The following is a 24,741-nucleotide window of genomic DNA, read 5'->3' as shown; positions in this document are numbered from 1 at the left end:
TATTTTTATCATTATTTATTTATTACATTTAACTATCTTGGGGCTGGACCGCAGACAGGCGGAATCTGAAAACGCAGACACTCAACGGAAAGCTAACTGGGAGGTAGGGGGAGGTTAATTATAATATCAGGACCTGTCCCATTGAAGAGTGAAAAAAAAAAAAACCAAAAAACCCAACAACTTTAAGAGAGTTTGTGGCTTAACAGGCTGAAATTCTTGCCATTCTTTTAGGCACCACATTGCCTACAAAGAAGAGGTGCAGGCTCACCTGGCAGGTACACGTGCCGTTCCCATACAGCCTGGCAGAGTGGGCAGCAGCTTGTGAATTTGGAGAAAGGGCAGGGACTGGAGAGAGTGAGAAAATGATGTCCAGTGAGCAGGCAGCCCATTGCAGCAGTGTGCAGCAGGAGAGACCGCTTATGAGAAGCCAGCAGCAACTGGCTGCTGCTACCAGGCAGTGCTGCCTGCTGGAACCCTCCACAAAAAAGGCACTTTGCAGCTTTTGGGGAGCAGCCCGAGCCCACCAAATCATACAACATAGGCTGCTTGTAACTAAGAGCTTGGTCTGGTTTCTGCTACTAGATACCCAGTGTTCTGCTAGTGCCTTACAGGTCTGCCTCATAGACCTGAGGGTAACTCCTTTCAGTCTTTCCCAACCTGAGCTGGAATCAAGCCAGAGCGGCCATATACATCCATTAAAAAGCCCAAACCATTCTCTGCTATTTAGAGAATGCAAAGCCAGCTAAGCCACAAACAAAATGGATCATTCCAAAACACATTTCCAGATGGATCACGATGAATGAAAGTCAGAACACCTACAAAGAGATTTCCATCTTCAAAAGGAACCCATGATCTCCATGAAAAACAGGCCTGGGAACAGGAAACTATGGCAAATGAGACTAATTCTTTCTATAACAGAAATACTTCACACTCAAACGAATGCTTCCCACCCACAGACCGTAAAGCATTTTTATAAAAGCAAGCACTACTCTGGTTTCACACAGAACAGCAGAAGCAAGGCATGTAAACCACTTGCCCGGGGTCACGCAATACAATATGGTATTGTCAGCTCTTTGACCTTGCTTTTCCAGTGCTTACCTTGCCCCGTTGTGCTGCCTGGACAATGTGTTGATAGACAACAGGCTTTCTACTCCAGCAGAGCCCTGTAAATCACAGACACCAGCCTGCCCACATCATGCTTGGGTTTAACTGAATCAGGAGCTGGTAGCTGCTGCTAGCACAACACTGATGCAGGAAATCTCCTCTTATTCACACAATAGCAGCGGGAACCTTGCAAGCATGACACAGCACACAGCCAGGAGCATGACACAGAAAGCAGGGACTCACTGCTGCTGTAGGGGACAGTAGCTCTCACTGTCACAGCATGGGTCACAGCAGTTGGTGTGGTTCGTACGTATGTACTCTTGGTTTCAGAGGGATTTCTGGGTGCAGAAGGACCTGCAGGTATAACGATGCCTCAGCACACTCTGAAATTCATGTGGATTATCTGTCAAATTTGAGGGTTCTCCCTTTTGTGCACACAAGACAACAACCTGTGCCTTAATAGAGTTCCAGGCCTGTCTAAAGCACAACCCAAACAACCCTGGTGCTATTGGTACAGACTATGCACCAGAATCCCACTGAATGAAACTTTGTAGCCCAAGCTGCATGGCCTATCAAACATTAAACACAGCATCTTCCTTTTTCCCATTTGGAAGAACACTTTAGTTAGCAATGAGATGTGCACCATTTCTAAATGTAAATATAGCAGGGCAGGAAAACAAAAAGGAGTGCTTGACTGCTAATGAATCACCCTTGTTGAAAGTTTCCTCTGGGGCACGTTGCCATCTGAGTCACTGAGCTCTGCATGCTTTTTAGGTCAGCTTTCTCTCGGCTTTATTCACCTGACGTACATCTCTCCAGCTTGTAAGGATATACACCTCTACTCAGCATGCTCTTGTAATGCTATACAGAATCAGCTGGGCAGTGGATGAATGTGCAGCTATATTTTAGGCTTAGTGCAATAGCAGTGCCAGAAAAATTCTCTAAAACAACATTTTTTCATCAAGGCTAACCTTGAGACAGTCAGAACAGGACCTGTCTACCACTCCTCATCTTCAGAAGAACGTTGCTAAACATTAACTCGCTGCTCCTCATATCACACGTGGCGTGGTCTCTATAAACATGCATTAATTTCCTCATTGGTTTAACAAAGATGAGATTGATAAATTAAAATGAGTTGCTAAAGACAAGGGATTAAAGACACACACCGTGACTTGGGGCCCTGGGCTCCCAGCCCTGTGACCCGGCCATTCTGCTAACAGCGGATGTGCTGACTGCTTTCTCCTCTTTTCCTCCAGTGACGTCTGGGTCAGGGCCTGTTGGCTGGATGCATTAAACCAGAAATAATCCTTTCAAGATCTGTGCTCTGGCCAGTCTCACCCATGCTGAACTCGACCCACAATTTCACCCACACAAGCACAAATCAACCTGCTACATGTACTGCCTTCCCCTGCACTGTTTACAAGCATCCTCCTCTCCCTTCCCTAGGTAATTTCACATCCTGCCAGTTCCCAGATTTAGGTGTCAACATGCCAAAAAAATACTTATGCTGCCACAGCAAATGCTGTGCCAGGCTACGCAGACTGGAAGATTTATCTTCTGTTGAGGAGAAATCCATCTGGTACAGTGTATCTGTTATCAGTGCTTCCTCCAGCTAACCCCCTTGAGCTCCCTGTGTCAATGAACAAAGATTTCACACCTCTTCAGTCCTCAGCACCTCTCTATTTCCCTCCATCAAGCTCTGGCAGTCTATATCTTCCTTTTCCTTTTGGAAAAAGCCCAAATAGGTAAAACACGCCTTCAATAAAAGCATAAGAAAGCTGTGTCAAGCCTACTCTGTGCAACAGCGCAAGACCTCCAGTTCTAGGATATGCTGAAATATAAGACCCCAGCCCCTCTGAAAACCACTTCTTCATTTAACAGTTGACCTATGCCACCAAGCAAGGGGCACAGAAAGAAGACGGATTCAGCAACATGCACTGCTCTGCCTGACAAAGACCTGATGAACAGACCCTGTAGAACATCCTTCAGAAAGAAAATGAAGTGCATCCATTCAGCTGTAGAGCCTGATCCATGCCAACCATCCCGTAGGACAACATGACACAGCAGCCTCTTCCATCCATGTCTCTGTCAGATGCCAGCCATCACCGTGCTGTGGGAAATTTGTGACCCACAGAGTTAGCTTTGCCAATTCCAAAAGCTAAGAGCCTGGAAGGGGTGGTGATGGTGGCAATGCAGAGGCAGGGCATGCGAGCCTGCCAGCAGTTTGTGTTAGATGGACGCTGACCTTCCAAAAGTAAAGCTTGCTCACAAAGTCTGCATTGTTTACAGTTACAGAGCAGATGGTTCCTTTAAAACAGAAAAGCTCACGAACAAAACAGGAGGCAGACCTACCAGCGAGCTCTTTGGTAAAAGTTTCCTACAATTTTTCTATTGTGAGTCCCAGCTGAGTGCTGTTTGTTATGGAGAAGCTGCACATGAAATAGAGAAAAACACGTGCATGCCAGAAAACTTCTGTAAAGCGTTATTCCCAATACAAGATGCAAGGCAAGACATTCGAAGTCTCATCTTCAGAATCTGCCTCTGCTTCTTCCAGCCCTTCGCCCTCTCTTCCCTGCAGCCTCATTCAGAGAATTGTGAGCGGCCTGCTGCCATATATCCACTGCCAAGGCAGCAGCAGAGCTTGGGCATACTTAGTGCATTTTGGTACCCCACCTCTTTGCCACAGCCTAAGCTCTGTCCTTCACTGCATCCTACCAATTACCAATTCAGCCAGCTCACGATATTTTGCTCAACGGGCACCAGATAACTCTTCACAATTCATTTTAATTGCAAGTTCTTTGTAATGTTTTCTTTGTTCAAGAGAGAGAAAAAAATTTTAAAAAGTGGTTGGTCTGGCCTCCATTATAATGAAAGCAATCCTTGCTTTCAAAGGAACAGGGACAAATCTACACAGAAAAAAAACCAACCCAAAACCTCAAGTGATGTCTCATAGCTGCCTCTCTTCATCTCTGTGCTCCATCCCACTGTTTATTCCCAGCCTGCTGACCCCATCACTCCCCTCCAGCCCACAAGACCTTCCCATCCTTGCCTGCTCTCATTGCACACATGCTCTCTGCTTTCAGTCTGACCTCCCCAAGTCCTGCAAACCAACTCCACCAATCCCACAGAATATCCCAGCTTTTCCTGGCCAACAACAGTGCTGGGAGAATCCTCACTGCTCTACCACACTAATTTCTACTGCTGGTCATATCACCAATCAGCCTGCTGCAGCTCTCTCAGGCAGCTTATGCCTATTCAAGTGTTGCTAACTCCAGAAGTTTGGCAGAACAGTGGTAAATACAGGAACCCCAAAGCTTACTTTTATTCTGCAAAAGTGACTTGTGGCAAGACGAGGCTGTTGCACCACTTAGTCAATAAAAAATGCATTTTAGGATGTTTTTAGATGCCTACATTTAGAAGACCCACTTGGGAGCATACACCTAACTCCGATATTGGATGCCTGAGGCGTTCTCATGTGAAGTGCTTATGCTCTGCCTACGAGGGCTTTTGAGTACTGCTGGGTAGGTTAACCGACCCAAAATGAACCCTTCTTCAGACCATGCCCCCTTCCTAGATATTAAGACTGGAAAGGCAACGTGTTCCATAGGTTCATTGTGACAAGCATTAGATGCTTCATATACATGAAAACCTATATTCACTTGTCTTCACAACGATTCAGATACTCATCCATGAGGACCAGGTCACTGCTCATCATGTACCTCGAGCACCCCTGCTTTCAGAGGAGTTCTGCAAACCTCAGCAAAGTCTCAAATCAGATACACAGTCATGAAACAGGGATGAAATACAACCTCCCAAACTCAAAGCAATGAAACAAACTCTAATGAACACAGTTGTTCAAACAGAATTTCTCTGATCCATGCACTTTTCCCTTCTGGGCAAGTTACACTGATCTGGAAAAAAAAAAAAAAAAAAAAAAAAAAAAAGCTAATTTTCCTAAAACTATCAACGTTATATTATATTGTTATATATATAATGTTATTATTATTTTTATTTTTTATTTTTTATATATTTATTTATTATATTTATAAGTTATTATATAAATATTTATACATAAATATTTATATATTTATTTATATATTATTATTATTTATAATAACAATAACAATATTATTGTTATTATTATTATATATATATTGTTATATATAAACAAATTCCAAGTGCAAGCACTGATCTCAAGCTAGTGTAGCCCAACAAAGCCCCATCACCATTTTCTATAGCAACTTCATAAAACCATTTAAGTCAGAAGTTAACATACAGCTGTGCATGCCACAACTCCAGAAGCTCTGTGAACAAGAACCAGTTTAGGTCCCAGTTATGGAAAGAGGTGCCAGCCCAGCTTCCTTGGCTGCTGCTGACAATGCTTTATTGTTCCTCTATAATGCTGTTTTGTTTAGGGCCCTCTTTGGAAATTCCATGACGACACGCATGCAAAGTGCCAGGGTGGATGCATGTGCTCCTGCAGCATTGTTTTCACTGCTGTTAATATTCCACCCCCAAGACCTCCTAAACGACGGTCTGTTCCATATGTTCACCACTTCATAGAGCAGGGATGAGCAGTCCTGCCTCCATACAGTTTCTGTCTGCCAGTTCCCTTTCCTCACAAAAGTTGCCAGAAGCCCTGGCAGCTGCTTGTCAGGATTTTGGAGCCTGCACTGAAGGCATACCCTTGTGAACTCCTCAACCTTTAATCACCATGACCAGTGATGCTGATGGTACAAAATCACAGCTTGATGCATGCTTCTATTTGAGAAACTGCCAGCAAAAAAAATGGTGTAAATTCTCAGGACAAAGTTGTTAGGAAACACCTGCATACTAACACTAGCTAAATAAAAACCTCCCTACTTCCTCAGCAAAACAGCACTTCATCCACACTACCTAGAAAGCACCAGCCTGCTTGTTGCGCTGTGCAAGCAAATTCTGCTTAGAACAAGGGAAAAACTAGCCTACAGTTGAGCTGTCTCCAAGATCAGTGGAGCACAAGAGAATGCTCCCAAGTAACACCATTTGCCCTGAGCCATCTGCAGGGGAGAAGTCCTCTAAGGTAGTTTTTCTCTTGAAAGGAAGCAGTGCTGAACTTCTTGCCTACCACATCCATTCAGAGTAAAGCTGGTTACTCCATACTCCTGCCCAGAGCAATCATGCCCCATCACAAAAATCACCTCAAAGACATTTCCACCTCAAAAGCGTTTCATAAATTACCAGCTTCCTACTAACAGGCATACAAAGGGTCACTGCACAGACAGTGCATGTCAGGCACTCAAAAAACAAACCTGGTGGTCCACGTTGTAAGGTGCTCTGCTGCAATAAGGGAAGCCATACAAATTGGTCCACCAACAAAACAAATTAACGCACTCCTCCTGCACCTTCCACACCCCCCTCCTGCTGTCAGTGTCTCCAGAGATCTCTCCTGGTGTTTTAACCCCTAGCTTTTTCTCTAGCTGGGAGTCCTCTGCTGCACATCTGCTTTCCAATACCTTTCCCATCCGCTTGTTTTAAAAATCCTTTGGAACAGTGAATGTTCCAGTTTAGACATGAATGATGCACCTCTTTACATAAGGAGTTCATACGCACTCTGACAATACTGCAGAATACATGCACTCCAGACAGTCACATATGGTCATGCTGTGTACCACAGGTAATGTAAGGTCCTCGTCAACACAGCATCTCAATGAATAAGAGAAGAATGGATCTGCAGCTTCCCACATGCGTGCCTGCCTGCCAGGTGATGCCACTTCCAGTTCATCAGAAATCACCCCAACGTTCTGCAGAGAACAGGTCAGAAATGGAGAAAGATAAAGCACAGCATGGAGAGACAGTGCTGGAGAACTTCAGCATGCTGTGCAAGTCATGGCCTGATTTTCTAGAAGTGTGCAGTGTTTCTCTGCAGCGCAGGTAGAAGAAACAGGCAGGTGGGCCAGGCTGGGCAGCAGAAGAAAGAGGCAGATGCCAAGGTAAGCCTGAAGCAAATTAAGTATCAGAAAGCAGCAGGTTCCTTTGAGACTGCCTGGTTGCTCTGTTGGCAGAGGAAAGCAAGCCATTAAAGAGGCAGAATACACCAGTGTTGACTTCATTTGCAGCACTAATTGCCATGCACGTGCACTAATTGCCCTCACATGAAGTGTAAGGGAGTAGGCACTACCTCTAATCCCATGCAGTAGGTGAGGCTTCCAAAATAGTACTTGTTGGGTCACGCTCTCAACCACACTCTCCACTTGTACCAAAGCAAAATGGAGGGAACTGGGGCAGTGCCCTGCTTTTAATAAAACTACCCGTTACAATTTACTGAGAGACTGGAGAGGGACCTTTCAATCTACTGATTGTTGGAGACATTTGGGACAAACAAACAAAGCCTGAAGCTTCTTACTGGGATAAGAGAAATGACAGTCACTGAAACACTGCTGTACCTTTGGAGGACAGGGCAGTGGAGATCTAACCAGCAGCTGTAGGTACCTCTCACAGCTTGCTCTCCTCTTGCTATTTGATTGCTGCCAGGGCTCCTCCTAGTCACCAGCACAGGTAAAGTGCTCCAGGAAAAGAACAGCCAGCAGTATGAGCACCAAGCCACACTGCCCAGTGCCCTCTCTGTGGCTGCTCACATCAGTGAGGAGGTGAGAGCAAAGGCACATGAGAGATGGGAGGCTGTAGCAGGTGGAAAGGCCAGGCATGGCTATTCTCTTGTTATTTTAAGGGTTCTCTGGAAATAGAGGGTTTACATTCTTCCCTCCTAGCAGAATCTGAAAGCAGCGTATGTCCTCATCAGGATGTTGTCCTTAGCTACATCTGTGTTTGCTCCTGTCTCCTTGACACTGTTTTCTCACAAGATGATGCCCAGCTGCCACTTCAGGTGCGCATGTGCACCTCCCAGACTGTTTTGATCCAAGTAAGTAGAGGAAACCAACTTCTGCTGAGCTGGGCTGACACCAGGGTGAAGGAAAAACACATCAGTTACCGAGTCTCCTTGGCACATACTGCTCCTGAAGGACATGCAACCAAAATTCTGCAAACCCAAAACCCTACCATGTGGGTGGAGAAGAGGAAAGCACACCTCACACCAATAAGCTGTGACAGAATTTCTTCTCAATGTGTTTGGTTTTGTTTTCTAGGGATTTGTAGAGGAGTCAGGCTGGGCAGAGGGACTGGAAGCATAGCAAACATCTCCTGGGGTACCCCTCTGTAAGGTGTGCACTGCTGTAGGACAGGTGCCTTTCACAGAAAGGTGAAGGCTGCAAATCAGTCTCTATTGTTCTGCACCAGCTGCCCCTTCAAACAGAAAGGCCCTGAGGGGAGTCAGCAAGAGCAGAAAAGGTATTTTTGGTGATTGGTTGAACACATTTAGATTCCATTCATTTCTTGTGGTTCTAAATACAAACTAAACAAGGCAAGGAGGATTGAGGTATGGTTTGGACAGAGGTACAATTCCTATTAGATCTGTGTGCAACAGGGAATAAAAGGGTGAAACAGGTAGCCTGGCCACTAAGGTTAAGTGTCAGGGAGCTGCTCCTGCCCAGGCTTCTGAGATGTAGCTCTGTGTCTGACAGATGAGCTCCTCTCTTGACTGTCCCTCTCACAGACAACCCAGCCTATGCCAAGGGCAAGCACATAGCACAGTGGATGATAGTGCCTGTTTTAATAGTGCACTGCCCATATATGCAGCTTCCTACATTAATAATATAAATGCTCCTATCTCACACAAGCTACAGTCTTACCTTGCAGATACTACGGTAAACATTTGTCTGCTCAGAAAAGTTCATCAACAAAGACTGAAGATTATTTAAAACCTGTGTGCACACTTCTCTAAACAAGCATGACTTTATATTTAGTTTGCATTCCCTCTGGAAATGAATTAAATTAACTGGGTCCATTAGCATCTGCAGTAGTAAAATAAGGTGATTTCAGCTGTGGACAACAGCTTCTATATAGTATTGAGTTGGATTTTTTTTTTTTTTTTTTTTTTTTTTGTGGCTTACCTAATCTACCTGTGATTACTTTTCCTGGACATCATTATTTAGTCATGACACAAAAGTTTTGTCCACAGCCAGACATTCATTATCTACATTCGTTAAGAAGGAAAAATAAATTGCATTCTCCAAACTTAATCTAAAAAGAAATGAAAATATTTTCAGGATATACTTTAAGTATTTGTTCACAGACATTTTGAGAGTGGTTGCAAAAAATACGCGCTTTTAAGAGCCCGTGGAGCAGCTCTGAAGTGCTAACAGGTCAGGAATGAAGCAAACCAAGGGCACCTATCCCAGCAGCTGAGGGAAGTCACCCATGAAACGAGCTTAATGCCAAGCTTATTGATGATCCCCTTATTCAAGCCAGTGCTGTGCCAGGTGCTGTACAAACATACTGCTGGCCTCCAGAGGCATCCTTCAACCACAACACTTCCAGTTTTGTAGCTCTCAAAAGTTGTCAGTGTATCTATCAGAGTAGTGGGAGGGTGCTTGCTCCAGCACATTAACGTGACTGAGAAGATAACAAGCCTCAGTTCTACACACACGATTTTTTTCTGGCCCGCCACCAGCCTTGAAAATATCTCAGCTATGGTAGTAAAACCCACATACGCACAGCAGCTACCTCATGGTGCTAGCATGTTCTGTCAAAGACACAGGATAGAAATGGAGCAGAGAAAATGCTGTGTTCAACAACAGTTACAAAGGTAAGAATGCAATTACTGAGTATGAAATCTGGGCCCGATGTCAGAGCCCCTTCACAAACTAACACGACTGTGTTTTATGCTTTAAGTAGATGATGTTACCTTAGGTAGGAAAATATCCCCAGCACATTCCATCACAGGGCGTTATAAACCTGTCTCTCAGACGTGGCGGAAGCACGGGTTCGGTTCACCACCAGGTCAGAGATCAATGCCAATTCCTTTTTCAGCTGACAAACACCATCCATTCAGCATTTCAGCTTGTTTTACCTGCCACGAGCAGAAGCCATCACTAAGTGCAAGGGAACGGTTCACTGAACTGTGTCAGCAACCTCAGCACTCCTCCTGGCCTTACGATCCAGCACACTCCCTGCAGAACAGCTCTTCCCACACTGGTAACCTCCCTCTGGGTTTAACGGTTTTAAAGACTGCAGTTACCCTTAACGAGCTAGAATGACATTGTAATTACAGTGCCCCACTACAGTTCATAGCATCTTCCTTTGCTGGTACCACGCAGCATTGCTGCATTTCTTCTACAAGATTACAGGTAACGGCTTGCCTAAAAAAAAAAAAAGAAATCCCATTCAGTCTAAAGCATCTTCATTAATTATGTTTTCCTTGGTCCATCCACTCGTGTGACTCGTTCCTATACATTAAGGAAGAATACAGACAAAACTGCTCTTGGGTACCTCCCAGCAAATGGAAAGAATTCATCACTCAGCAGGCATGTCTGAGTGCTGTCATCTGTGGGCTGACTGGCAAACTACTGTTTTTAGAAATACTGATTTGAATAGTCCCTCACCACAGCACTAGCTCTAAGAATTCTGTTTCCAGAGCCTGAGGTACACAGGGATCAGTGGTTGTAACATTTAGTCTATGGAAAGGAATAAAGGGAAGGAGTTGTGGCTTTTTTGAAGGGGAAAACACAGCCAGGGAAGAACCATCTGCATTAGAAATACTTTATGACAGATTCTTGCAAGCAATGTCACAGTCTTTTCTTTTGACTATGAAGTAAGACAGAATATCTTATACGAGCTGCAAACATGTTTAAGGAATAAACAATTTGCTTAAGCTGCTGCTTTGAGAGATCAATTTCTAATATCTGGGAGGGGGGGGGAGGGTACAGAACCAACAACTTTTTTCATTTATATTCCTCCTATGTTGCATCAGCACAGTCCTTTGTTTACTGTCTACAAAGATGCATTCTGATACTAGTGGAATGTGTATGTTATATTTATATGTTAAATACATATGTTAAAATAGCAGCTTTAATCCCCAGCACAACTCCCCAAAAGCAAAGTTTCCCAGGAAGAGGGAGAACAATAGCAAAGCACTGCAATACCATAAAGTCCCAATTCACAGAAAGAACTTCTATGGGTATTCCACAGGTGTGCAAAACCTTTCATGAAAAGAAGAGAAAGTTCCATATTTCACATGAAAACTCAGCAAACTGCAGAAGAACCAGATTAGCTAAAGGGATCCAACCAACCATGCCATTCTTCTGCCCGTGAGCAATGAGGCTGGCAAGACTCATCAACATCATAAAGCATCAAGCACAGATTTTCTTGGGAGTGGTCCAGCTGCAGGTGCTAAAAAGCATTTTGACTCTTGTCTTGGCCTAACAGCTATTTTATGTGTGATCCTAAGTGATAGAAACCTCAAGCTTTTCCATGATAAAGTGAGAACATCCTGGAGTTCAGGAGACAAATATTAAAATTCTTGTCTCTTTCTCACACCCCCTCACAACTAGATTATCTTTTTTAATATCTTTGGGGTTGTGTTTTTTCATTCGCATGGCATTTCCCCTTGGGTTTTTACCTAGCCTAAGGACTTCATAATAATGGATCCATTTAAACTTCTGGCAGCAGCAGGATACATCTTGGGTGAAGAGAAAAAAGATTTTTCTTAAAGTATCATCAATTAAAAAACAAAAAGAAGAAAGAGCATCCCCTGGATGCAAGCTATCAGTAGCCAAGATCACTAGGCTAGACTTCAGAAGGAGTACAGGCACTAACACTGGCTGCATCCCACATCAAAACCCAGGACTCAGAGGAGATGAAAAAAGTCACTCAGTTATACAGGAACTCCACCCACTTCCCAGAAGCTGTGAATTTTTGCATTCCTCACACACACACACACACACACACACACACACACACACACGTGTTGTCACTATTCTACCCCTCTGGGCCCTGAAACAGCCACGCAGTACTGAAGCATTTGTGAGGCTGGGGGAAGGTTGCTGAGCTCCAGCTCCTCCTGCACTGCATTTTTGGGCACATAATGCCTGTGCAAGGTGCCAGGTAAATGCTCTAGTATGAAGCAGATGGGAAGACAAAGCTTGCCCAAGGGGAGCAGAACTTGGAGCCCTGTCCTCCACCTCCCCAAACAAAAGCGGGTATTTTTTCTGAACCGCACCCACCTGCACAGGGGGGGGAAAAAGAGAAAAGAAAAAGAAAACATAAGAAAAAAAAGAGGAGAGGAATTTCTCAAAGCAGAGGTTCTCAGAAGCCACTCACAGCTACAGGGTGGACTGCTTTACCGCAAACATGGAAGTTGCTGTCGGAATAATTGCAATTGTTACCTCTCGGTGTTTCAGCTGCTGCTGGAGGTTTTTTCTCATTGCATCTCGTGCCAGGACAGAAGGAAAGGTCTTTTAGTTTGGTAAAGATGGGAGTAACACCCATTAACAAAATGAAAAGACAAAAGCAGCTATTCCCAAAAGACCGTAGCTGTTCCCACTACTGAAATGCCCCAAAAGTTAGCAATTGTTTCAATTTTCTTACGAGATTCAGAGGGAGCTGTGGTGCATGACTGAAAGATTAGCTAATCAAACACAAGCTGAATGCATTGAAACAGCCTGGTGCCCAAAGTTCACACTGCAGCTGGGCAGAGTCCCAGCCAGCAGCACAGCCAGCAGCGGTGAACATGCAGCAAAAGGGCATTTTGCGAGTGCTTGCAGCCAGTCTGGGTTTGGGAAGGCACAGCCAGTTCCACTGAGTCGTTAGCACGAGACTCATCAGCATTTTGTTTCCACTGCAGTTCAGGTTTTAAATCATTTGAACGCGGTCAGTAACAAAAGAGCATGTAAATACGAGGTCCTGCCCTGGGACACAGGTCTGCAGCAGAGGATAAGGGTCATGGTTGCACCAAGGCATCCAGCCTGGGACACGTGAGGACAAGTCAATAACTGTGCTGTAGGATTGGGACACACATCTGTCCACAGTTGTGGGCATCACACTGCAGGGAAATGCCAAAAAGTCAGGGTGGTGGGAAGGGCGGGGGTGGAGAAGTGAGGGAAGAAGATAAGAGTCGGCAGGACCACAGGGTAATTTCACAGATAAGAAAAACAGATACGCCTTTATAAACCTCAAGCAGTGCATTCACTCCCTAGAGACACAGGCAATATTGCTTCTAAGGACTAATTGATATACAATACCTCGGGGATTAAATTAATTACCTCTGTTAGAGAATTACACTTGGGAAGGCTGTTATCAATGCAACAGCTACTGGATGTTTCGGGCTGCCATTTCTTCCTCTCCTCAAACGGTCAGTTTTTACAAAGTTCAAACTACAGCTCAGCTGTTCAGCTGTCAGCACTGCTGGAGCAGATCTTGCTGCACGAGCAGCTCTCTCAGTAGCAATGCTTATGCAGAACAGGACGCTATGAAGTGCTATAAAATCACATCCCAAATGAACATTACTCAAATGTCAAGCAGGCAGCATACAACCATTCAAACAAACAGATCCACTTGCACTTCAGGTAGCTCATCTCTCCTCTGTAAATAAATGCCACCAGAAGACAATGAAAGGGCAATGCAGTGAGTTGGTAACGCACTTCTGAGAATCTGTTAGTCTCAAAATCAGTCATCACCTACTTATCTTAAGCATGCTGCAGTCCAAATGGAACACGCAGTACTATTTCTCCTGCTACACAGCAAGCTTCTCATACAATGTCATTTAAATTGCATCTAAAAAGCATCTTTACAAGATGCTAGAAGATACACACAAGACACAAGTCAATATCCTATTACAGTAAGAAGCTGTTTTTAGCCCTGCTGAAGTGACGGTTTATTAAGGGAAAGGAAAAAGAACGCATCATGCTGTTGTACCAACACAGAAACAGTTAAAAAAAAACACTGCACTTTGAAGAGAGGCACCGTGCAGCTGCGGATCCATCACATATCATTAACTTGGACTGACAGGGAGAAAGGCCAATGCACAGATCTCAGAAGTGAGGAATGAGGAGTACTCAAGTAATGTTGTTATGATGAAGGTGCAGGGACAGGCAACAGGGAGTTCAACATCAGGAGCCTGGAAACAGAGCGCCAAGAACACAAGCGTGTACTGGGCAGCTGCTGACAGCCGTGCTATCAGAAACTCTTTGCAGGAGATTTGCAATAATATTTGGGCAGGGAAAAGATCTGAGATGTTCAGCTTCTCTTACAGTGAGCTTATAGACACAAGACCAAAAAAAAAAAAAAAAAAAAATCACACAATAACAAATTAAAAAAAAAAAAAAGTGTATGCATCTTTTCCCAGCCTTCTGTTTTTGTGGTACCTTAACCGTCACCCACTCACACTGAGTTAATAAACTACAAAGCCTTAACTGTACTCTTGAACAAGGAACCTCAGACAGTTACAATGGAACAGGTTTGGATGGGAAAGCCGGAGTAAATCTAACCTCAGTCCACAGGTTTGTTTGATGTCTGTATATTGCATTCTTATCCCTCACTCCTGGTCCCCCGCCTCTCCCACACACCATCCCCATCTCCTCAACACTGATTCACAGTCCAATAAAACCCATTGTGAAATTGCCTGTCCCTTAGCCCTCGCTCACACAGAAATGCCAGTGCTTACACAAGACCTGCTGCTCTGAGGGCAGTTGGGCCACTCTCATGACTTCAGCAAAGCATCTGCAACCTATGCACACCAACAGCCCTCCCATGCATCTGTACAGAGTTTGTGGGTCAGTTAGGTGACTTCTTTCTTCTGCAGCATGGAATACATCTCAAACAAACCTTGAAGATAAATGCAGTCATTCTCTCCCTGATAAACCCCAAACCAACCCCTAGAACTGATAATAGGTACACATAAGAAAACTTAAAGTGATCATGATTTGCAGTTGGAAGAATGTATGTGTTAGAGGACTACGCTCTTCTTCTATCAGCAGCCTTTGGATGCAAGTAAATTCTCAAGCACTCAATTTCTTCTGGTTCCCTCCCTCACCATGGGATAACTTCAGAACATAATGCAATAATTCCCACTAATTAGCATTTCTGTTCCAATTAAACATCAATTCAAGATGCCCAGACCATTGCCTGTACTGAGACAGAGTCCAGTGACCCCAAAATTATTAAGAAAGCAGCTCAGCTAGGAGGCAACGACCATAACTACCTTCATTCCCACCACCTCACCAATTTGAAATAGCAAAGACCCTTAACCCCTTCCTGAACCAAGGGATGAGGAGGGCTGCGCTGTAAAGAAGCCCAGCCAGAACTGGTGATAGAGAGGCAAGGAGCAAGACAACAAATTGTGCATTCTCACAAAGGGGATAAAAAAGTTGCCTTTCTCCTAAAAGGGACCAACAACCAAGGACTTCACCCTTTTTCTCAAGAGAAGCAGCAAGGTTTATGAGGCTCCAGAGCCTGGTAAAAAGTGCTCAGGAGTCTATGCAAGAGTCACTCAGCCCAGAATTGGGGTGGGTCACAGCAGGAACGCACAATTTGTCCTTGCTTGGAAACAACTAGGAGAAGATCAAAAGGAAAAAAAGGCCCCTGCAAAGAACCCACTCAAGTATGATGGTTAAAATTCTGTGACACAAAGGGACTGGGGGATACACATCCCGAAAAGCCCTTCTGCCATTTCTATGGATATAGAACCATCTGATCACATCCTCACAGGTGCCTTCATTCCCACACCTGCCCCACAGAACCCAGGCTGATGTGACTGTTGGACTGCAGCCACCAGCAACAACTTAACCCTCTCCTTCCACTTTTATCAGCCTTCCATCCACCTTCACTCGTGTGAGTCGGAGGGGACAGTGGGGCCGAGGTGCCCAGTGGGGCAGAGCGGAGCGCAGCAGATCTCCATAGCAACCAGAGGCAGCCCCGGCAGGGAAGGCCTGCTGGGTGCTGAGGCACTGCACTCTGCAGAACAGATTTCTCTATCAGCTGGAGATAGCAGCTCACAGCCCTACATCAACCAGAGATAGCAGCACACGCTCAAATGCAAATGTGTGGAGAATCTGATGCTTGGCCTTGTACAGCCCTGCAAATTCAGTGGGACCAGGGAGACCACGGCAAGATAGAGAGGGTGTTTGGTGTAAAAAAAGAAAACAACACAATGTGAAGAGATGTGTTGTCTTTGAAATCAGAGTGAGAGGACTCCTAAGACATTTTTCATCAACTGAACCCTTATTCTGAAACTGCAGTAAAGCCCAATGATCCTGAGCTGCCACTGCCCCAAATTCTCCACAGAGAGAGGTGATCACATATAGATTCCTTGCAATTAAGATGCTACCATCAACACTTTCCAACATAATATTTCAAGTACCCTCAAAAATTAACAGAGTAAGACTTTCAGCTTTAATCATGATGAGTTCTGCCTTCATATGTAGGAACAGTCTCCATCCAACATGCTGAACTCAACATGAGAAGCCTCAGTATAAAGTTACGGCTTTGAAGGACCAGAGCCCCACAAGGAGGAGCTGAGTCCATTAGCAAACTTTTCCAAGTCCAGCAAAAAAAAAAAACAACAGTCACTGTCTCATTTGCAGCATATGCCCTGCTGGAAATGCACAAAAAGCCATTTATATCAAGCATAAGAAAAATATGCCATGTGCAGTTTATAAAAATATCTGTAAGAAGCTAAGAACAAAGCCAGAAACTGTCCAATGGGCTTAGCTGAGTGGGGATAGGAGGGGGCACAAAGAAGAATAGGGGGGGAGGAAAAATGGAATAACTTGATGGGATATTTTGTAAGGCAGACTGCAACAGCCTGAGCATGCTGGAGTTTTATTTAAAGGGGAAAAAAAAAAACAACGCCCTAGAAACGTTCCTGACATTACAAAGCTTCAAAGCAGCTGCGAGGTCAGACAGAGGCAGGCACAAGGCTGTGTGCGCACGATGCCACAGGTCAGCAAGCAGCCTAGCACCTCATAGCAGCCAAATACATGGGAGCCCAGGCTGCGGCCATGCTCCTCACCCAGACCCCAGACCCTCAGAGGCATGGTGACTGTCACACTGTGATGCTCCCGGTCATTGCTCTGAGGTCCCCGTGGTGTTGAGCACAGGACCCCCACATCCATTTGCTGTGCTTCCAAAAGGAAAGCAGCACCTTGTACTGCTTTTGTTTGTACAGATATGGTAATTAAAAACTGCACTGCAACACGTTCAATAATAGACTTATTATTCCTGCAAACCAAGTGCTCCAGTTTAACATGATAATACAGCTAATGACCTGCATTTATACTTCTCCACTTTTCTGCTGGCTGTACACAAATGCTGGGCTTTTCCACTATCGCTATTTCCACAGCAAACACCTTCTTGCTAAACCCAAACCTCACCCAACTCTTCCAAGGGGCACGCTCTGGAAGCCATGCACCAAAATCATTCAGACCCCAGCACTCCTCATAAGGACAGCCTTGAACCCATACAGACCACACAATGTTCTGCACATAGAGGCAGCCCACAGGACACCATTCCACAGGTGTGCTTAGTGCACAGCTGTTGACATTAAACACAGCTGAAGGGCACTGACACAGCCAGCCAGCAACCACGCAGTCACTCGAAACCCTTCAGGCAGGTTTCCTAAACATTCTAAGACCCTTAATGAAATCCAGAAATGAGAAAACATTACAGCATGGGCTACCATCAGGCAGCACAATGCAGCATCAGACAGCCCAGGTTTGAGGCTGGAGGACACCAACCCATCCAGCGCTAGGTGATGACCCAACAAAGCCACCTACTCAGCTCGTCCAGGAAAGGTTGGGGCCACCACGCAGACACGAAGAGGCTGGGGGTTTGCCTACCTGCTTGAGGAGAAACTTGTCCTCTGCGTTGATCTTGAGGGAGATGGCCAGGTGGATGGCGGACAGCACCACCCCACTGATAACCGCAGCCCTCATCCGCACCGGCAGTAACGTGTAGATGCTGTAGATGAAGAAGACAGTCCACCAGATGCCTTCCGAGGCACTCCTGGGCCAGACCAGCAGAACCCCTACCACCTGCACAGCCAGGATCACCAGGATGACGGAGTAGCACGCCAGCCACATGTGGTCCTGGTGGAAGTCGTTGCGGTTGCACACCATGCACAGCACCACCATCAGCAGGATGGCCAGGGAGAGCACCACGACGTAGGACACCTCGTAGTGGCCATGTACAGCGTGGAAGATCAGCATGACCACACAGACCAGCACCAGCACGGCCATGAGCATGGTGAGGCTGCTCTGGTTGAGTCGGAAGAAGTAGCGCTGATAGAGGCGCTCCAGTTTCTCCGACTGGAACTTCTTGGACCTGAAGATCTGCAGCAGACTGCTGCAACAGCTGCCCATGGAGAAGGCCACCTCAGAGTCCCCCTCGTCCCCGTCCTCCTCCTCCAGCTCTTCGATCTTGGCCTTGATGCGTTTCTCCTCCAGCCCCAACTCCACCGAGCGGGGCCGTACCTCCCCCTGCTCCCGGGGGCTGGCATTGTTGGGGGCAGCGGGGGAATCACCACCGGGCTGGTGGCGGGACCGGTGACGTCGGCTTTCGTCACCGCGCTCCTGCCAAGCAGATTTGGACCTAAAGCTCATCATCATCTTGCAGCCGCTCTCCCCGCGGCTCCGGCTCGCCTGGGGCTCGTAGTCTTCCTCGCTCCGCCACCTGCTCGCCATGCGGGAGGCCTTCTTGCCCGAGGACCTGTTGGGAGGCGGCGGGTAGGAGTAGCCATTGGCCCGCGCCTCTGCCTCGCCCCAGGCCGAGCGGTGCTGCTCGGTGGCCGCCCAGGGCGCGGGGCTGCCGAAGCCCGGGGGGCTGACGCTGTTGGACCGGGACATGCCCTGCGGGAAGGGGACGTCGGGCAGGAGAGGGGGGCTCCTGGCCGCAAGGGGCAAAACCCCAAAACGCAACGGGGAAAGAGCTCGGGAATTAAAAAGTAACAATAATAATAATTAAAAACACAAAATTAAAAAAATATATATATAGCCAAAATCCGCAAACGCCCCCGAAGCTTCTCCCGGAGTCGGGGCGTCCTCTCAAGGCAGCGCGGCGGCCACGGCCGGCCCCGGAGCTTCGACACCCCCCGAGCGAACGCGGCGCCGTCTGAGGGGCCGCCGGGCCGCCCCCGCCTCACAGCCGCGCGCCCTCAGCCGCGCCGCGGCGGCCGCAGGGGCTCCGGGCGCGGCGGGGGAGCCGCATCGCAGCGCGCCGCGCCGGCCCGCACCCGCCGCTCGTGGCCGGGCACGGGGCGGGCGGCGGCAGCGGCCGCCCCGCGGGCCGGGCGGCGGCGGGGAGGGCGCGGAGGCTCAGGCTCGCAGGGCCGCGGCGGCCGGCTGAGGAGGGTGCATCCCCTGCAGGGGGGGCCCAGGGCGCGGCGGGGGGGCCGCCCGAGGCGGGCCGGGCTCTCGCCTCGCCTCCCAGCGGCGGCGGAGCCCCGGCGATACGGAACGGCGGGCGGCAGCCGCGCCGCTCATGCACACGGCCGCCGCCGCTGTGCGCCTGCAGGCGGCAGGAGCGCCTCTTCCAGGGACACCGGAGAACGGGAGAAGCGAGCAGAGGGGGGGAAAAAAAAAAGGAAAAAAAAAGCAAAGCAAAAAGGCGGCGCCTCTCAGACGAGCGGAGCGGAGCGCGGGGCTGCGAGCAGCGCCGCTCCGCGCGCCTCTGGCAGGGACAGCAGCGGCCCGCCCCGGCTCGCGCCTCTTTGTACTCCCCATTCAACCGGGCGCCGGCCGCGCCGGCCCCCGCCCCCGCCCCCCGCCGGCCCCCATTGGCGCGCCCCCCGCCGCTGCCCGCCGCCATTGGGCGTCGCCGCCGGCCCGCCGGCCAATCGGTGCGGCCGGAGGGCGGGCGGGGGCCGTGCCGCCGCAGCGCGGCCGTTAACCGCTTCGGCGCGGGCGTTGGTCCCGCCCTTGAGGCTCTGCCTGAGGGGCGGCCCGGGCGTGGCGGTGCCCACCGTGACGGGAGGCGAAAGGGGCTCCGGCTCCGCGTTCTGCCCCGTCCGGGGGGTTCTGGCTCCCGGAGGAGAGCGTTGCACCCACGAGGTGAAAGCATGAGAAACGGAGGCGGCACCGCGGGCCGCGCCGCTGAGAGGCAGAGGAAGGTAAAGCCTGAAGGACTGTCCCGGTCTCGGGCGGCTGTGACCGCGTCGATAAAACAGGGCTTGGAGGAGGGTAATTATGATGATGAATGGCAGATAATGAACGCCACAGATAGCCATCCATAGAGTTCATGAAAGTTTGGGCACTGAGGAAACGAGATGAGCGCGTGTGCAATTTTGACACAGTTGCAGGTTCATCAGTCAGTCACAGTGAAAGCAAAATAACATACCTTGGATGGAAAAAAAATCTTTCAAAAATGCCTAACGATCCTTAAAAGAAGGCTCAGACGGTTAATACACTCCCTGTTAACAAATAAATGACACACAGAGAACTGTTACCCTTTCCTCTGGTGACTTGGCCATTCTAATGACTCCTGACAGGTGTCTGCATCTGTACAGCTCAGTTCTGTCCCAGCTATGACCTCAGTCCATATAGGTGGTCTTTGTGTTCTAATCTGTGAAATGAGAACACTTACTTGTCCTGTTTACACTGCAGTGCCCAAACGAAGCAACTTCCACCTCCCCTGCTAGCAGAATCACATATTTCACTCTCTGCAGCCTTCATGATTCATGCAAGTATTAAAACCAAAATTCTAAAATAGCTATGCTCTCTAAATTAGTAAAGCCACTGTAAGACACGTTCTTGGTCCTCTCACCGACTATCTCTGCGCACTCTGAAATAGCTTTCTGAAACCTAATGAGAGAACCCAACCCAAAGACATGAAATACTGAAATTGAACAAGCTGCTATTACACAGTTTCTGCTTTCGCTCTCCACCCCATAATCTGATGATTCACAAGGAATAGAGCCAAAAGTGAGCAGAAAATTATGAAAATATAAAAACACTGTCATTAAAAAAAATTAAAAAACAAGACCAAAACAGCCTGATTCATCACTGACTCAGGTTTCCTAGGGTCACATAAAAGCCTGTCAGATCAAGGTGCTTACTGAATCGGAATTATCAGCTTTTTCTTTAGTAGCATCCACAGCATATAACCCCAAATGCAGAACTAAAAATATTTGCATTTCTATGCTGTTTAGGTTAAGTTAGATCCGGGACACACAAACACAACACGGGATCGTGAAATTCACCTTCATGCATAGAATTCATGTGATCATTTGAAGGGATTTTATGTAAGCCCGACACGAAGGAAAAAGCAGCTGAGGATTCGATTTCTTCAAAAAGATTGCAGTAAGAATTATTAAATATAGCCTTGCTTTAGTATTGCAGGCTGCCCTGCAGATAACATCAGAAGAACGTTACCATGGCTGAAATAGTTGTCCTGTATGCTGCCTGTATACAGCTCAGAGTTCAACAGTTACATTTTTGGCACCAGCTATACAATTTTTGGCTGGTTTATCAAGTACATTTGCACAGGCTATAGTGACGCTTGGTATTAAGTTTCACTTATAAAACTTATCTGCAGCACAAACACAAACGGACACCAACATTCAAGGTCACCCATACTTGAATTGGCAGTAAGCAAAACACCAGCCACACATCAGCTTCCACTGCCAGAAAGGCTAGTACACCTGACAAGCAGGGGCCAGTTGAATTTTTGCCAACCAGACTTACCACTTATTTCAAGTCTCCTCAGCTTCGTACACTGAAAGAAGTGGACTGATGTTGTCATAGCTACGTGAGAAACCAATTCCTTTTATTAAGTGAGGGTGGGAAAAAAGAAGGTGGATAGAAGAGCATTATTCTGTGCACAAGGTGACCATCAAGACCTAGCTTCAAATGTTTTCGCTGAATGTTGTGCTCCCCTCCTCATTTACTCAGACATGGGATGAGCATGTGCAATGGCTCATGGTATGGTCTGCACAAAAGCACATACAAGCTGCAGGAATTTCTCTGAGGCTTCTGCCATTCTTTCAAATGTGGCTGGTAATATTCCGGTAAACGCATGAGAAAAAAGAATGATTGCCTTCTGTTTTCATCATGAAGCCAGGCTTTGAAAAATAATATACAAAGAAACTATTATATTCACAAGTTGTTAGAAGTTTCCCAATTGTGCAATGGGCAGATAACACTACATTGCACAGTACTTTTATTAATTCAAATACATGTACTAGGACGCCAGTGGTCATTTATCATGCAAACAAGTACAGGTTTGAAACTTAGAACTGCGAATAACTAAATCATATGATTTACATCTATGGTACATATCAATTTTTACATCTTTCTACCAGCAATTTAGTTCTGCAAAATTTGGCAAGCTGTGACCTGCAGTCACACGTCACCAGGAACCCAGAGTACTCCTGGCCCTTGAATGCTCATGTCTGCCTCACATTTGTTTGCACCTGTTAGGAGCAGAACAGTTTTCCATGTCCTTTGATTTGACAGTCCTTTTGGAAGAATAAAGCAACTACATTCAGATTGCAGTTTTTTTCTGGTAGGGCTTGGACAATATCACAACTGTTAACTTCCAGTACTTACTAAGTAAATGAACCAGTGGTGTCTTACCTTCAATATCCCAGCCATTTTCTTGTGATGCAAAAGAAGCTTTCTTTAAAAAGTATTTATTTTTGCTGTTTATTTGCTAACTTCAGAACAGTTAAAGCACTTTATTCTCTCAACTTATTTTGCAACTACTCTTACTGTCTAGCAAGGCAATCCAGTAAGCACATATAGAATCATCATAGAATCATAGAATGGCCTGAGTTGAAAAGGACCACAATGATCATCAAGTCTCAACCCCCCTGCTATGTGCAGGGTCACCAAGCATCAGACCAGGCTGCCCAGAGCCACATCCAGCCTGGCCTTTAATGCAGCCAGGGATGGGGCATCCATAACCTCCTATAGCAAAGCAGCAGCATACTGTAATTGTAAAATCATTACAGCAGCATGAGAATGAAGAATGTTTTCCTCTCCGATGAACTCGATGCTTCCTGTATGCACTGACAGCGTTCTGTCCCATATACTGTTTTGCATTCTTTGTTCTACTGAAACAGCACCTTCCCATGCTATGAAGAGCAATGAGAAAGTAAATAGCTTTTACAAATGCATCCTCTGGAGAGGATGAAATTGGTTTCAACTACTTCTTTTATTCAGCTAAGGAAACGTGTGAACATTTATCCCATTCAGCTCCATTGCTTCTGAAAAGCAATATGCTAAGGTTTGAAACATTAGAGGAATAAAACCTAGAACAATTTAAATTGCACTGAAAAGCTGAGTAGGGAAACACAATTAATAGCCAGCCTAGAAGCTTTCCTGAAAATACTTTATACACAGGAACAGTGCACTAAAACAGCACACCTAAGCCATGTGTGTCATCCCCCACCACCACAAACAAGCAATAAACACTCAGTGTGGAATGAAAGGAACTTCGTGTCAGCAGCACATTAGAAAAAAAACGTATCAGCACTTCCATTTAGAGCTATCATTCTACCTTTTTTTTTTTTTTTTTTTAAATTAAAAGAACTACTGGATACCAAAAAAAAAAAAAAAAGACAAGTTTGAGGTTTTGCCAGTTCCAAAGTGTTTTTCAGGAACTCAGTAGCTCAGTATACTCCAGTACCTCTCCTCTTCTTCCAGCTCATCTCTGTATTTAAAATATCATCTAGTAGACAAACCCAGCACTCAGTATCATTGTTTTTCTTCAGTAAATGAAGAGTTTGTATTTTACCTAAAGGGACCTTTAACTAAACAGCCAACTTTTTTCACAAAGTTATCTTTTATTTAGCTAAATGCAAAGCCCTCCACTTTCTATATCATCCTCCAATGGATATTTTTTTGCAAGCTCACAATTCAGTTTACACAGCCACCACAATTCCACAAGTTCAGGTGATCAAACTAGAAAACTGTCAGTGTTAACTGTTTAACACAGGGTCAGAGTAAGTGATGTATATGTATTTTAACAGTGTCTAAATAGCAGCTAGATGATTGGCAATAGTCTGGGCAGACCGTCTGAAGCAGCGAGTCAAAAGACAGGAAAAGATGCAGCTCAGGGTCCACAATTCTGCAAAATAAGCCTTTGCAGATTCTAATAATGAATTTCACATTACAAACATCCTTCTGTAGTACCAGGTAATGCCTAATTTTTATGTACAAACTAGACTGAATTCACAGTTTATCATGACACCTTAGAGTTTGTGCCTTGGCAAGTATATAACTAGACATGGAAGTGTTTTTAAATGTTGTTAATTTTCTTTTTATAGCGGATTGAAATAATATGCATCTACATAAGAACAGAAAATTTAGGGATAATACTGTCTGTAACATCTTTTTTCCTAACATTAGCAATTATCAATGTATCAAAGAGAAAAGCACACAACTGGCAATGCCAAGTTGATTTGTGAAAACACGAAAAAGGCTTTAGAATCTTTTACACCTGCGAAAGAAAGCATTATTTTGGAAAAGAGTGATCAATAAGATTAGAAACATTTAAAATTTTCTATTCAAATTTTTAATTCCAACTGCTTCAGGGAAGCCTTCAGGAACCACCACAGAAGCTTTATTCGTTCTCTTTCACCACACTTGTCAGAAGACATCTAGAAGTGTAGAAGTGTGTTAGTTTAGGAAGCAAAGCTTGAAAAGCTTGAGATATTGAATAGAATGTCCAAAAAATCAAGTGCCTCGAGCCTGGAAATCAACCCCAACTTTCCAGAAATGCTCACTCCATTCCAAAGAAATCACACATATTCACTCCTTTGTATTTTAC

At 46.0% G+C, this 24,741-nt stretch overlaps 1 protein-coding gene across 2 annotated transcripts in view; it reads right to left on the bottom strand.

Annotated features, from left to right (window-relative positions):
* ADCY5 (adenylate cyclase 5) overlaps nucleotides 1–19,064 on the bottom strand; it is a 198,788-nt gene extending 179,724 nt beyond the window's left edge. The window contains exon 1 of one of the 2 annotated variants that reach the window (XM_052676145.1): nucleotides 17,814–19,064. In XM_052676145.1, coding sequence (XP_052532105.1) covers nucleotides 17,814–18,818 — 1,005 coding nt within the window. In that variant the 5' untranslated portion in view covers nucleotides 18,819–19,064. Of the gene's footprint in view, nucleotides 1–12,365; nucleotides 12,594–17,813 lie in introns of those variants that run through there. The other variant, XM_052676147.1, reaches the window with a different exon arrangement.
* Nucleotides 19,065–24,741: the final 5,677 nt, after the last annotated feature.

The sequence above is a fragment of the Tympanuchus pallidicinctus genome, unplaced genomic scaffold (genome assembly GCF_026119805.1).
Source record: "Tympanuchus pallidicinctus isolate F22 unplaced genomic scaffold, pur_lepc_1.0 scaffold15, whole genome shotgun sequence".
Classification (NCBI taxonomy): domain Eukaryota; kingdom Metazoa; phylum Chordata; class Aves; order Galliformes; family Phasianidae; genus Tympanuchus; species Tympanuchus pallidicinctus.
The sequence above is the reverse complement of the archived record's forward strand: the minus strand, read 5'-3'. Positions and strand labels throughout refer to the sequence as shown.